Source organism: Protobothrops mucrosquamatus, unplaced genomic scaffold (assembly GCF_001527695.2).
Source record: "Protobothrops mucrosquamatus isolate PMUCROS unplaced genomic scaffold, P.Mucros_1.0 scaffold260, whole genome shotgun sequence".
Lineage (NCBI taxonomy): Eukaryota > Metazoa > Chordata > Lepidosauria > Squamata > Viperidae > Protobothrops > Protobothrops mucrosquamatus.
Window position 1 is genome coordinate 585122 of NW_015386607.1, and position 14945 is coordinate 600066.

The following is a 14945-nucleotide window of genomic DNA, read 5'->3' on the forward strand; positions in this document are numbered from 1 at the left end:
ATCCGGAATCATCCGGATCTCGGGGGGTAGTTCGTTCCAGAGGGTGGGGGCACCCACAGAGAAGGCCCTCCCCCTGGGGGTCGCCAGCCGACACTGTTTGGCCGACGGCACCCTGAGGAGACCCACTCTGTGGGAGCGTACCGGTCTATGGGAGGAAATCTGAGGCAGAAGGCGGTCTCGGAGGTAACCAGGTCCGATGATCTACTTCCTACGTTCAGGGAACCTTCCCAAGGACTATACATTTATCAGTACTATAGATAAAGCTTGGAAAAGGAAATGTATTATGCTTCCAAGTGAGAAATGCAGAGTATTTCCATTTTTAAAGACCATTTTCTGAATTAAATCTACAAGTTCAAAGCCCATATTAAGTAGGCTAATATATTATTGTTGGCTAAGAAATATTAAGTATTTATTTATTTATTTATTTAATTTATATCCCGCCCTTCTCCTTACGGACTCAGGGCGGCTAACAACCAGATAAAACACTAATCCCCAAAAACTACAAATTCTTATTGCCCCAACAATTGTATGTATCTTTCTTTTTCAGATTCTGGAAATGCACAACAGCCTGAAGAATTATTACCATGTCGGATTTGTGGAAGGACTTTTTTTCCAGCTGCATTAGTAAGTATGAGTATATGAACATAATGAATTTATTTAAATCAAGATGAGAAATGATAGGAGCCCGCCTGGTGGGCAGTCACAGCTCCAGTAGTCTTCACCTGAAGAGATGAGAGGCAGTCCCGCAGAACAGCCCTTCTCCTCCTGCCACCGATTCTCCTGCCCGCTGTTCCCCCACCTACCCCTGCTGAGTCCTGCCCTGTCAGAGAGCCCCGGATTCCGTGCGGGCCTAGCAGAGCCAAGTGGAAGGGAAAGCCGTTGATCTTCATTCAGGCAGGCCCAGAGTTTTCTGAAGGACGTTCGGTTTCATTCTGGCTCAGGGAAGCATCGCTCCCTCAGGGGGATCGTGATTTCCGGCAAGCGGCCAGTTATTGAAGCCCGGGTTCCTCCTATTCCCCTACCGCCCTGTGCGCGCATCCCCCCCAACTCTGATCCCCCTCCTCTCTTCCATCCTTTACTTCTTGCCCTGCGGTGCGGTTGGTGCCCTCCGCTTTTCCTCGATGGCTAAAGACAACTTTGCTCACTCAGAGCTTTTTCCTCTCTTCCCACGGCAGCTGATTTCCCCCCCCCTTGTCCTCTCCTCCTCTGTGATCCCTGCAGCCCTCCGTAAGACAGCATGTATTTTTTGATTCCTGCTGCTCAATCCCTCCTCCTCCCCCCCCCTTGATGGCTTCCTACTTGTGGGATGCAGGGGAAGGGAGCACCATTTCATTACAGGAGGGAGAAGGAAAACTGGTCCAGGCAATGAAAAGGGAAGAGATCAAAGGGGGGGGGCTTTGGAGATGAACGCTGCTTTGAGTAGATGTTTTGGTCTGCAGCATATGTTTCCCTTTCGCCTCTTGCCTGCCTTCTCTCTGTTTCCTAGTGTGCCTCTGGAAAGCCAGGAAGGGGGGGGGCAAAATGAATCTGCTCCTAGTGTGGAATCATGAAGCTCCAAGGGGCCTTTTCTTGCAGTTGCTGCAGTAATGCCCCCCATTCTTCCTGCCCTGGCTACTGCACCAAAAGCAGTTGATTATTGCTCGGTGGAACCAGCAGTGGGTGGGAGGAAGGAATGGATATCCCTTCTGCTGCCTCTGCCTCAGTGGACAAGACCTCCTTCCAAAAATCTCTCCTAAGATTCTGGCAGGCACAGCCCCAGAACTGAGCTGCTGACTGAGCTGGAGTGGGGAGTTGGGGGAAGAAAAGAAGAGGAACCACTGACTAGCTCAGGAATTCTCGGAGTTGAAGTCCACGAGTCATAAAAGAGCCAAGGTTGCCTACCCCTGGACTAGCTGGACTAGCTGAAATGACCCATTTTCTGAATCATATAATACTAGAAGAATAAAGGGGCTATATTTCCATAATTCACTAAGACTGCACACAAAAAAAGCAACACTGACATCAAGTTTAAAGTAATCAAGCTTCATAAGTTGCACAAATGCAGCCATTCTGTTTTAATCCAATCTGCTTCAGCTACTGTAAACACAGACCTTCAGTAAAACTATTATACTGAAATTATAACAGTATAATTTGTAACAATGAAAATACATCCTGCATATCAGATATTTACATTACGATTCATAACAGTAGCAAAATTACAGTTATGAAGTAGCAACGAAAATAATTTTATGGTTGGGGGTCACCACAACATGAGGAACTGTATTAAAGGAAGGTCGCGGCATTAGGAAGGTTGAGAACCACTGTTCTAGAATATTCTCTCACCAGAGGTGAGATCTGCCCCACACTCCTACTCTTCCAGAAGAGCCTGAAAACCTGGCTACGCCAACTGGCTTGAGGCTCCGTCAGAGGCGCATTACCTTGGGGGTACCTTATGGGGTAGAGAGAACCTCATATAAAGTAAATTAATATAATAAATATACAAGTAGTCCTTGATTTAGCACCATGTGTTTAACATAGTTTGGAGTTACAATGGTGCTGAAAAAAGTTATGACCTGTCCTTAAAATTAGAATCATCACACTATCCTTGCTGTCATATGATTATGATTTGGGCAGTTGACAACTAGCTCGTGTTTATGACAGTTGCAGCGTCCTGCAATCATATGATTGTGGCTTAGGACCTTTCCAGCTGGTTTCTGACAAGCAAAGTGAATGCAGGAAAGCTGGATCTACCTAACAACTATGGTGATTTGCTTATCGGTCATGATAAAACCAGTAATAGAATCAGGTCTGATCATATGATGATTTGCTTAATGACCACATTGCTTATCAACCAAAATTCTGGTCCAATTATGGATGTAGGTTAAGGACTCCCTGTAAGCTTTATCTCCTGGGGTCTTTGCTTCTCTTTCATGACAGGGAGCTAATAATGAATTTTAAAAATACAAATATAAATATTCAACTTTTTAAAACTTTCATTTCACAGAAAAAGCATGCTCCCATTTGCCAAAAATCTGGTACTAAAAGAAGAAAAGCATTTGACTCTAGCAGACAGAGAGCAGAGGGAACTGATATTTCCACAGTAAAACCTATGAAACCACGGGTAAGTACATAAATAATGAAATGTAGTTATTATTTTTTTAAAAATGCATGTAATATTGGTTGCAAATATGTTATGAGTGTTTAGGAACTTATTCAAAGTAGTGTACTCATTTATTTTTTCTTTGATTAAAGAACTGTTAATTGTTTTAAGCATACTGCTTGTATAATACTTCTTTTGTCTTGGCATTATCTTTATCATCAAATCAAAATGCTGATTTCAGACTTCATATTGTACTGGTTTGAGAATGTATATTATTAGGAATACCAGGGCTATAGGCTAGAAGCAAATTTATAAAGTACTTGCAAGAAAATTGAAAACACATGATGTATTCATTGACTTAACAAGAGAAAACAAGCTTGACTAGAAAGAGTCTCTACTATTTTCCATACTATAGAAGCTATTATATGAGCTGATAGTCCTGAAGAATTGCAGCCAATAATGAAAATTAGAGCAGGGTAATATGACACTATGAACAATGTAAGACTTTGGCATTTGATTTTCTGTGATAAGGTTTTTTTAAAGATAACTGGAAAAAAGCAGATAATATAATTGTGTTCTGTTGAATAATGCTGCCTCTCAGAAACTCAACTTTCTCTGTAAGAGAAAGATAGAAAACACATAATTCTACACTCTGTACTAGATATATTTTGTTGGTGTTGGGCAGATCTAATGCTTTAATTTAATATAGTTGTGTATTCCTATATCAGCAGTTATATAACAGTAATTACTTTTAAGTTAAATGCAGTATTGCATTATTCAATATTGAACTATTGAAAACAAGAAAATAGCCTCTCTTAACGACAACAGGGAAAATACAACAAGCATTCAGAAGAATAGGAAGTGATTAAGAAAAGGGAGTGATTATAAGCAGACATTGTTCTTACCTGGAGTTCAGCTTGCATGGAATATTAAATTTACTTTTTATTTGTCTACTTTTCTTTCATAACTACTGTCACAGTACTTTTCTCAAAGACTAAGTGTAGTTTTGCAAATAGCCTGCTTAAAAATAATACATTATTTTTATTTAGCTGGTGTTGTTTAGATTATTGCATACTGTACTGAGTACAAGAAAAATCACGGTTTACATTGCAAAACTATGTCTGCTGTCTGTGTTGTCTCTTTAGCCAGAACCTCCAAAGAAACCATCAAACTGGAGACGAAAGCACGAGGAGCTCATAGCAGCTATAAGAGCGGCCAAAGGAGTAGATCAGGTTCTTAAAGAAGGTGGAAAATTGCCACCACCACCACCACCTTCTTATGATCCTGGTATATAACTTGAATTTGAGATATGTATACATTTTAGCATATGTTCATGCAGTATTATTTTTGAATAATTACATAGCTCTCATCATACTTGATCACCGTGCTTGTTTAGGACAGGTATCTTTATATCCAAAATACTCTATATCTTATTTTTTTTTATTCAGAGAGTAAGTCTTAAGGAATACTAGATAATTGGGGGGGGAGGGAATTAAATTCTAGCCATAATGTCTGTTCCGTATATCTGTCTTATTTATATACAAAACTTTAATTATATATAATATATCTGATACCATGATTCTTTTTTTATCTTCACACAAAGCTCCATTACTGAATCATTTCTAAATTATTATATTGGAAATGCACATTTACATCAGCAGAAAGTGTCCTGAGTCACTGCTGCCTTGATTATTTGTCACTGATTATTTTTCAGAGGTTTTGCACTAAAACTTTTTAGACCTGGAATTGGAAAGGAACCAACAGTTAATAGGAACGATTTAACTTACTTTACCACACTTCCCCATGTGTGATCACAAATAAGGCCTTATTCAATCTAATTGTCCTAGGAAAGGAATTCAGGCAACTAACTGTACCATTGAGCTAAAGCCAGCCATCAGCCAATACCTTTTCCCTCGTCCCATACATACATGGGAGTCCTATATTGTATGAAACTAAAGCTGCTGTAAAAATTATGTTGTTAGCACACATGGAATAGAGGTGAAGGGATATCTCGGTGGGATATAGTTAGAATCTGTTCTTTTAAAGAGTTCTGTTGTTTAGATGGAAGAGAACTGATTGATTCCCTGCTTAGTCTCAGCATTTTGAAATAAGACTCCTAGATCTGGAAATTGTGAAAGTAGACAAAATTATAGTGAAAACATTTTTTTTTAACCTAGGTGGTTAAGAGAAAATTATGGAATGCTCCAGTAACTTGATAATTTATATACATTCTAGAGTACACACACACACACAAACATATATTTGGTGGAAATAGCTGTCATAAATGTTATGACATGAGGGCATTAATTCTAAGTTTATCATGAGAGCAAAATTGTGTTGGAATTGAGAGAGTGAAATAATGAATACCCATTTGTTATATATCTGTATTGCACAAATTTCTGTTGAATATAGATTATATTCAGTGCCCATACTGCCANAAGCGGACCTGACCTAGGGTGGATTTTACATTGGGTTTTAAATATTCGGAAGACGCAACATTAAAATTCGGTTTAATTCGGTTTTAAGGGGGGGATTGTATATATGTTCTGGTTTTAAATATGTTGTGCGCCGCCCTGAGTCCCTGTCGGGAGAAGGGCGGCATATAAATTAAATTAAATAAATAAATAAATAAAATAAATTAAATAAAATAAAATCTACTTGTCTACTGAAACACCATTTTTCCTTTCAGTCAAAGGTGTATTGTATCTAATTGATTTCTAGCTGAGTTACTGCTTTATTTTCTAGTTCAACTCATAAAACCGAACTATTCTGTAATAACAGGTGTCAAATTAAAGAGCTTAGGTTTGTTCTAATCTAAGGATATATATTCTAATTTGAGGTTCATTTAAAACATTACCTAAGATTCTTTAAAAATATGTTGGGTATTCTTTTTTCCGCTTCCATTTTTTCTGAGGGTGAGGGAGGATATTCTTAGATTTTATAAGCCAAGAATCATGTGATCTCAAAAGATAATTCCTATTATCTCTGCCTTGAACTACTTCAAAGTGCTGGCAGACATGTTACGTTGTGAATTATGAATATAAATATTTGCCTGCTTCCTTTTCTTTATGTACATGCAGAAATCTATGGCTGAAAATCTAACTGCAAATGTTCCAGCTTCATTTCTAATAGCATTTTAAAAATGTGTGTGGTTACATGCAGATGATGTAATTGGGTCTTTTATATTTATGCACATATATCACTATATATGGAAAGATTGTGCTTATAAGACCATTAATGATTTCATTCTTTGTATTACATCATTGAAAAACAAAGGAAATATTTAGTTTCCTAATAGATTACTTGTTTTTGGCAAATAAAACTGCAGTCAGTTGGAAATATGTCAACAGCAGTAGGTCAGAGATAGGAGATTGTTGAAAGCAAATACAGTACTGTTGTTGTTCAATCACATGGAAATTGTTGAATATTCTGTAGTACTATCTGTTACCATTATGCCAAAAGAACATAATAGATGCCCCTAGGTTGGTTGAAAATCATTAGTATCAATTAGTTTCTTAAAAGAATAGTGATTTTTATTTGCATAAGTGATTAACATTGTAAAACATAAATTTATACACAATTATTTCCTTAATGTTATTTTCAAAATCTAAGATAAAAGCATATACTAAAGATCCCCTGAATATGAGCAATAACTGTATGAGCTATTTATTAATTTTATTTTTTTTTAGGAATGTAGTACACCCTGGCAGAACTGAGTAATATCTGCCCAGTTCCACATTTTTTCTGGGGAAATAACAGATTTCTCTGGAAATCGGCTGTGACTCACAGCTTCTTTGTATTGCCTTGGAAGCTTTGTTTTCTAGTCAAATAAGCTTAATAGAAGATTTCATTTGATAATGAAACAGTCATTTTAAATCTCCCACAGGAAGGTTTGGATATTGATATTATTAACATATTGCTTGGAAATGATGGTTTTTCTTTTCTTTTCTCTTTTCCTTTTATGGATTTTCCAGTAATCCCAATATAGAATCCAAAAAATTATATGTGAATGGAGTACCATGAGTTACTTTCTCATCCTTTGTTTAGTTGATTATTTAATGTATGAATATTAATACATTTATTATATCTGTTTGCAGTATGACCAAAAAGACTTCAGTCGTTTGTGCTTCCAGAATAATTTATTTTCTTGCTGAGTTTATTTAAAATTACCAAAACTTTCTAAATGCTGTGCTATGCTTTGTTTTAGATAAAAAAAATTATATGGAGTACTATCTACTCCATAATTGAATTATCACTAAATTTTTAGAAAAAGAAAACACATGGCATTGTTCTTTTTTTAATGGAAAGTTGGCAAGCAGAATACGATACAATAGAAGAGTATCTCTTTCCAGATTCTTGTATTTTTGAATTCCTTAATTTTATTATACAAGTCCTTCAAATTATTTATACACTAGTCTAGTATTTTTTTATTATTTATCTACTTCCTACATTCAGGGAACCTCCCCAAGGACTATAAATTTATCAGTACTATAGATAAAGCTTGGAAAAGGAAATGTATTATGCTTCCAAGTGAGAAATGCAGAGTATTTCCATTTTTAAAGACCATTTTCTGAATTAAATCTACAAGTTCAAAGCCCATATTAAGTAGGCTAATATACTGTTGTTGGCTAAGAAATATTAAGTAGGATTCTTATTGCCCCAACAATTGTATGTATCTTTCTTTTTCAGATTCTGGAAATGCACAACAGCCTGAAGAATTATTACCATGTCGGATTTGTGGAAGGACTTTTTTTCCAGCTGCATTAGTAAGTATGAGTATATGAACATAATGAATTTATTTAAATCAAGATGAGAAATGATAGGAGCCCGCCTGGTGGGCAGCCAAAGCAGCCGCAGCTCCAGTAGTCTTCACCTGAAGAGGTGAGAGACAGTCCTGCAGAACAGCCCTTCCCCTCCTGCCACCGATTCTCCTGCCCGCTGTTCCCCCACTTACCCCTGCTGAGTCCTGCCCTGTCAGAGAGCCCCGGATTCCGTGCGGGCCTAGCAAAGCCAAGCGGAAGGGAAAGCCGTTGATCTTCATTCAGGCAGGCCCAGAGTTCTCTGAAGGACGTTCGGTTTCATTCTGGCTCAGGGAAGCATCGCTCCCTCAGGGGGATTGTGATTTCCGCAAGCGGCCAGTTATCGAAGCCCGGCTTCCTCCTATCCCCCTACCGCCCTGTGCGCGCAAACCCCCCAACTCTGATCCCCCTCCTCTCTTCCATCCTTTACTTCTTGCCCTGCGGTGCGGTTGGTGCCCTCCGCTTTTCCTTGATGGCTAAAGACAACTTTGCTCACTCAGAGCTTTTTCCTCTCTTCCCACGGCAGCTGATTTCCCCCCCCCTTGTCCTCTCCTCCTCTGTGATCCCTGCAGCCCTCCGTAAGACAGCATGTATTTTTTGATTCCTGCTGCTCAATCCCTCCTCCCCCCCCCTTGATGGCTTCCTACTTGTGGGATGCAGGGGAAGGGAGCGCCATTTCATTACAGGAGGGAGAAGGAAAACTGGTCCAGGCAGTGAAAAGGGAAGAGATCAAAGGGGGGGGGGGCTTTGGAGATGAACGCTGCTTTGAGTGGATGTTTTGGTCTGCAGCATATGTTTCCCTTTCGCCTCTTGCCTGCCTTTTCTCTGTTTCCTAGTGTGCCTCTGGAAAGCCAGGAAGGGGGAGGGGCAAAATGAATCTGCTCCTAGTGTGGAATCATGAAGCTCCAAAGGGCCTTTTCTTGCAGTTGCTGCAGTAATGCCCCCCATTCTTCCTGCCCTGGCTGCTGCACCAAAAGCAGTTGATTATTGCTCAGTGGAACCAGCAGTGGGTGGGAGGAAGGAATAGATTTCCCTTCTGCTGCCTCTGCCTCAGTGGACAAGACCTCCTTCCAAAAATCTCTCCTAAGATTCTGGCAGGCACAGCCCCAGAACTGAGCTGCTGACTGAGCTGGAGTGGGGAGTTGGGGGAAGAAAAGAAGAGGAACCACTGACTAGCTCAGGAATTCTCGGAGTTGAAGTCCACGAATCATAAAAGAGCCAAGGTTGCCTACCCCTGGACTAGCTGGACTAGCTGAAATGACCCATTTTCTGAATCATATAATACTAGAAGAATAAAGGGGCTATATTTCCATAATTCACTAAGACTGCACACACAAAAAAGCAACACTGACATCAAGTTTAAAGTAATCTAGCTTCATAAGTTGCACAAATGCAGCCATTCTGTTTTAATCCAATCTGCTTCAGCTACTGTAAACACAGACCTTCAGTATAACTATTATACTGAAATTATAACAGTATAATTTGTAACAATGAAAATACATCCTGCATATCAGATATTTACATTTTCGATTCATAACAGTAGCAAAATTATAGTTATGAAGTAGCAACGAAAATAATTTTATGGTTGGGGGTCACCACAACATGAGGAACTGTATTAAAGGGTCGCGGCATTAGGAAGGTTGAGAACCACTGTTCTAGAATATTCTCTCACCGGAGGTGAGATCTGCCCCACACTCCTACTCTTCCAGAAGAGCCTGAAAACCTGGCTACGCTAACTGGCTTGAGGCTCCGTCAGAGGCGCATTACCTTGGGGGTACCTTATGGGGTAGAGAGAACCTCATATAAAGTAAATTAATATAATAAATATACAAGTAGTCCTCGACTTAGGACCATGTGTTTAATCATAGTTTGGAGTTACAATGGTGCTAAAAAAAGTTATGACCTGTCCTTAAAATTAGAATCATCACACTATCCTTGCTGTCATATGATTATGATTTGGGCAGTTGACAACTAGCTCATGTTTATGACAGTTGCAGCGTCCTGCAATCATATGATTGTGGCTTAGGACCTTTCAAGCTGGTTTCTGACAAGCAAAGTGAATGCAGGAAAGCTGGATCTACTTAACAACTATGGTGATTTGCTTATCGGTCATGGTAAAACCGGTAATAGAATCAGGTCTGATCATATGATGATTTGCTTAATGACCACATTGCTTATCAACCAAACTTCTGGTCCAATTATGGATGTAGGTGAAGGACTCCCTGTAAGCTTTAGCTCTTGTGGTCTTTGCTTCTCTTTCATGACAGGGAGCTAATAATGAATTTTAAAAATACAAATATAAATATTCAACTTTTTAAAACTTTCATTTCACAGAAAAAGCATGCTCCTATTTGCCAAAAATCTGGTACTAAAAGAAGAAAAGCATTTGACTCTAGCAGACAGAGAGCAGAGGGAACTGATATTTCCACAGTAAAACCTATGAAACCACGGGTAAGTACATAAATACTGAAATGTAGTTATTATTTTTTAAAAAATGCATGTAATATTGGTTGCAAATATGTTATGAGTGTTTAGGAACTTATCAAAGTAGTGTACTCATTTATTTTTTCTTTGATTAAAGAACTGTTAATTGTTTTAAGCATACTGCTTGTATAATACTTCTTTTGTCTTGGCATTATCTTTATCATCAAATCAAAATGCTGATTTCAGACTTCATATTGTACTGGTTTGAGAATGTATATTATTAGGAATACCAGGGCTACAGTCTAGAAGCAAATTTATAAAGTACTTGCAAGAAAATTGAAAACACATGATGTATTCATTGACTTAACAAGAGAAAAAAGCTTGACTAGAAAGAGTCTCTACTATTTTCCATACTATAGAAGCTATTATATGAGCTGATAGTCCTGAAGAAATGCAGCCAATAATGAAAATTAAAGCAGGGTAATATGACGCTATGAACAATGTAAGACTTTGGCATTTGATTTTCTGTGATAAGGTTTTTTTAAAGATAACTGGAAAAAAGCAGATAATATAATTGTGTTCTGTTGAATAATGCTGCCTCTCAGAAACTCAACTTTCTCTGTAAGAGAAAGATAGAAAACACATAATTCTACACTCTGTACTAGATATATTTTGTTGGTGTTGGGCAGATCTAATGCTTTAATTTAATATAGTTGTGTATTCCTATATCAGCAGTTATATAACAGTAATTACTTTTAAGTTTAATGCAGTATTGCATTATTCAATATTGAACTATTGAAAACAAGAAAATAGCCTCTCTTAACGACAACAGGGAAAATACAACAAGCATTCAGAAGAATAGGAAGTGATTAAGAAAAGGAAGTGATTATAAGCACACATTGTTCTTACCTGGAGTTCAGCTTGCATGGAATATTAAATTTACTTTTTATTTGCCTACTTTTCTTTCATAACTACTGTCACAGTACTTTTCTCAAAGACTAAGTGTAGTTTTGCAAATAGCCTGCTTAAAAATAATACATTATTTTTATTTAGCTGGTGTTGTTTAGATTATTGCATACTGTACTGAGTACAAGAAAAATCATACGATTTACATTGCAAAACTATGTCTGCTGTCTGTGTTGTCTCCTTAGCCAGAACCTCCAAAGAAACCATCAAACTGGAGACGAAAGCACGAGGAGCTCATAGCAGCTATAAGAGCGGCCAAAGGAGTAGATCAGGTTCTTAAAGAAGGTGGAAAATTGCCACCACCACCACCACCTTCTTATGATCCTGGTATATAACTTGAATTTGAGATATGTATACATTTTAGCATATGTTCATGCAGTATTATTTTTGAATAATTACATAGCTCTCACCATACTTGATCACCGTGCTTGTTTAGGACAGGTATCTTTATATCCGAAATACTCTGTATCTGATTTTTTTTTTATTCAGAGAGTAAGTCTTAAGGAATACTAGATAATTGGGGGGGGGAGGGAATTAAATTCTAGCCATGATGTCTGTTCCGTATATCTGTCTTATTTATATACAAAACTTTAATTATATATAATATATCTGATACCATGATTCTTTTTTTATCTTCACACAAAGCTCCATTACTGAATCATTTCTAAATTATTATATTGGAAATGCACATTTACATCAGCAGAAAGTGTCCTGAGTCACTGCTGCCTTGATTATTTGTCACTGATTATTTTTCAGAGGTTTTGCACTAAAACTTTTTAGACCTGGAATTGGAAAGGAACCAACAGTTAATAGGAACGATTTAACTTACTTTACCACACTTCCCCATGTGTGATCACAAATAAGGCCTTGTTCAATCTAATTGTCCTAGGAAAGGAATTCAGGCAACTAACTGTACCATTGAGCTAAAGCCAGCCATCAGCCAATACCTTTTCCCTCGTCCCATACATACATGGGAGTCCTATATTGTATGAAACTAAAGCTGCTGTAAAAATTATGTTGTTAGCACACATGGAATAGAGGTGAAGGGATATCTCGGTGGGATATAGTTAGAATCTGTTCTTTTAAAGAGTTCTGTTGTTTAGATGGAAGAGAACTGATTGGTTCCCTGCTTAGTCTCAGCATTTTGAAATAAGACTCCTAGATCTGGAAATTGTGAAGGTAGACAAAATTATAGTGAAAACATTTTTTTTTAACCTAGGTGGTTAAGAGAAAATTATGGAATGCTCCAGTAACTTGATAATTTATATACATTCTAGAGTACACACACACACACACACACACACACACACACACACACACACACACACTGTGTGTGTGTGTGTTTGTATATAAACCACCTTTATCGACAGTATTTACAATACTGTACTCCCGTAATTAAGATTCAAATAGTACTCTCGTTTTAACACAACCTTAACTCTCTCACTTTATTACTTATGGGTAAACAATATATAGACATAACGTGTTTAAAGACAACTTATATCTAATATAAGTCACGGGTATGACGGTGAGACGATTTAATCAAAATGCAGCTGATCGACATATCAATTTCTGCAAAGAACAGGCAGCACGTATTGCCAATAAAGGGAAAGTGGTTAGTGAAGTAAAAGGGAAGCTTCCAGCTAGAACACAGGTAAATAAATTTACTAGCCATCATTTCATTCTTTTCATTTTACTGCTTTCCTAAATTTAGCATGCTTTAAAAACAGACTTGTTTTAAAATTAAGTCAAAACTTGAAAGTTCTATTTCTTTTGAATATTTAAGAAACAACAACAATATGACAAAATCTGGGAGGGAGCTAAGAAACCAGGACTAATTAATTAATACAGAACCCATACACATTGCTTTTTGTAAGCCTTTGTGACAAGTTGAACATTACAGATTAGCTGTTTCATTGAGGAAATAAAAAGGCAAACAAATTTTAAAGTGTAATCACTTTGTCTCAAATCATTTTCCAAAGTTACCCTGTTTGCTGTGGAGTCTTTTTAGTGTCCTCTTTATTATGTAGATTATGTCAGAGTATTTAGTCACATAAATAATTTACCTATAAGTCTTATTTTCCATGAATTTATATAAATCCCCATTTATTGTTATCCAAGTTCATGGCTGTCACAGCATCCTTACAGTAGAAGACTCCATAATTTAATCAGGACAGATTTTCAATTTCATCAATACTTATACTTGCAGTAAGTTTAGAGTCATTTCCATCCTTCAAAGGGGGATAGTAATAAACAAAGGTTAGCCAGTCCAAACCATACATTCAATATGTAGTCCAATATCAATTTTACTTTACACTTAATTCTATTACATAGAATTAATGTATATTCGGTGTGAAAGCCCATTGTTCAGTGTTAGAGCTCATGCTTTACATATTTGTCATTCTGTTAATTGGGAAGGAGGGAGGGAGAGAGGAAGGGAGGGAAGGAGGGAGGGAGGAAAGGAAGGAAGGAAGGAGATTCCTCTTTTTTGAGATCTTGGAGAACTACTGCTACAGTGTAGAACAACCATTAGAGTCTATGGTTCTCTAGATGTGTTGAACATAACTCCTGGACACTATGATCATTATTCTGTGGTTTTATTTATATGTTTTAGCAGCAAATAATGCACCGCTCATACTGGTTTATTCTTGTTATATTGCAGTACCTTCTTCCTCTTTGTTGGAAGTGATCATGCTTATTAAAAACAAAGTAACATGCTTTAATTGTAATATATAAAAAAGATAGGCAGTCTGCCTTAAATATGAGGAACTAGAAAAGTAACACTAAATCAGCATGATTGTGGAAGGTTATTTAACCTGTTAAATTACTAGCTTAATGGATATCATATTTGTTATTTCAGTACAAGACACCAACAGTTAAGAAGATACCTTCTGCAGGGATAACATCACCAGCCTTATCACGCTTACCACAACCAAGTAATAGACATGTGTGCATATGTGTGTGTGTTTTCTTTGTCTGGAATTTTATAATTAGGCATTCACTTGTAACTCACTAAGCAAAGGAAATTTAAATCTTAAGACAGATTTAGCCTAAGCTGCTAGAAGTTAGGATAGATAGTGCTGATCCAGATGAACCTATAATATGCAGAATGTGAATGAAGTTCTGATCATACGTTTGAGGTAATTATATGCCATAATAAACATAAGTTCTTCTCTGCAACCACACCTTAACAATAAAAATGACAATTTCAAGATGTATTTTTAAAAATACATGAATAATTTTGAAAGCAATTGTGCTGTTTTCAGTGTCTTGCTTCATAAGATTCCTAGGAGATGAATTAACAAGTGAGTTGAATAGTCACTGCTATATTAATGTCTTGATTATCTGCCTATCATTCTCTCACTGCTTCTCCTGGCTTGTTAAAACTATAGAAGAAAATTGATAGCATTGAAATCTCATTTCTAATCTTGTATAAAAGAGTAAGACAAGAGTCTTATTTTTCAATGCCATTTAAAATATTTTAAAATAAGACTTATGACTTAATATTGCTCTTTATTTCTGAATAAAGTAAGTTCACAGTGGGGGGACAGATCCTGTGGTGGTCTGAAATCCAAATCCATCTAAAGACTACTGCTAAATTGTAATTCTTCATGTGAAAGAAAAAGAGCATTAAAACATCCATAGATTGAGAGGAAATACTTTTGATTAAATTACAATTA

The 14945-nt window shown here is 37.2% G+C and overlaps 1 protein-coding gene across 1 annotated transcript in view; it reads left to right on the top strand.

Annotated features, from left to right (window-relative positions):
* ZC2HC1A (zinc finger C2HC-type containing 1A) overlaps window positions 1–14945 on the top strand; it is a 31215-nt gene that overhangs the window by 11184 nt on the left and 5086 nt on the right. Inside the window, exons 2-7 of the mRNA XM_015814526.2 lie at window positions 548–624; window positions 2984–3100; window positions 4225–4366; window positions 5492–5519; window positions 12799–12919; window positions 14126–14201. Of these exons, the coding sequence (XP_015670012.2) occupies window positions 548–624; window positions 2984–3100; window positions 4225–4366; window positions 5492–5519; window positions 12799–12919; window positions 14126–14201 (561 nt within the window). The remainder of the gene's footprint in view (window positions 1–547; window positions 625–2983; window positions 3101–4224; window positions 4367–5491; window positions 5520–12798; window positions 12920–14125; window positions 14202–14945) is intronic.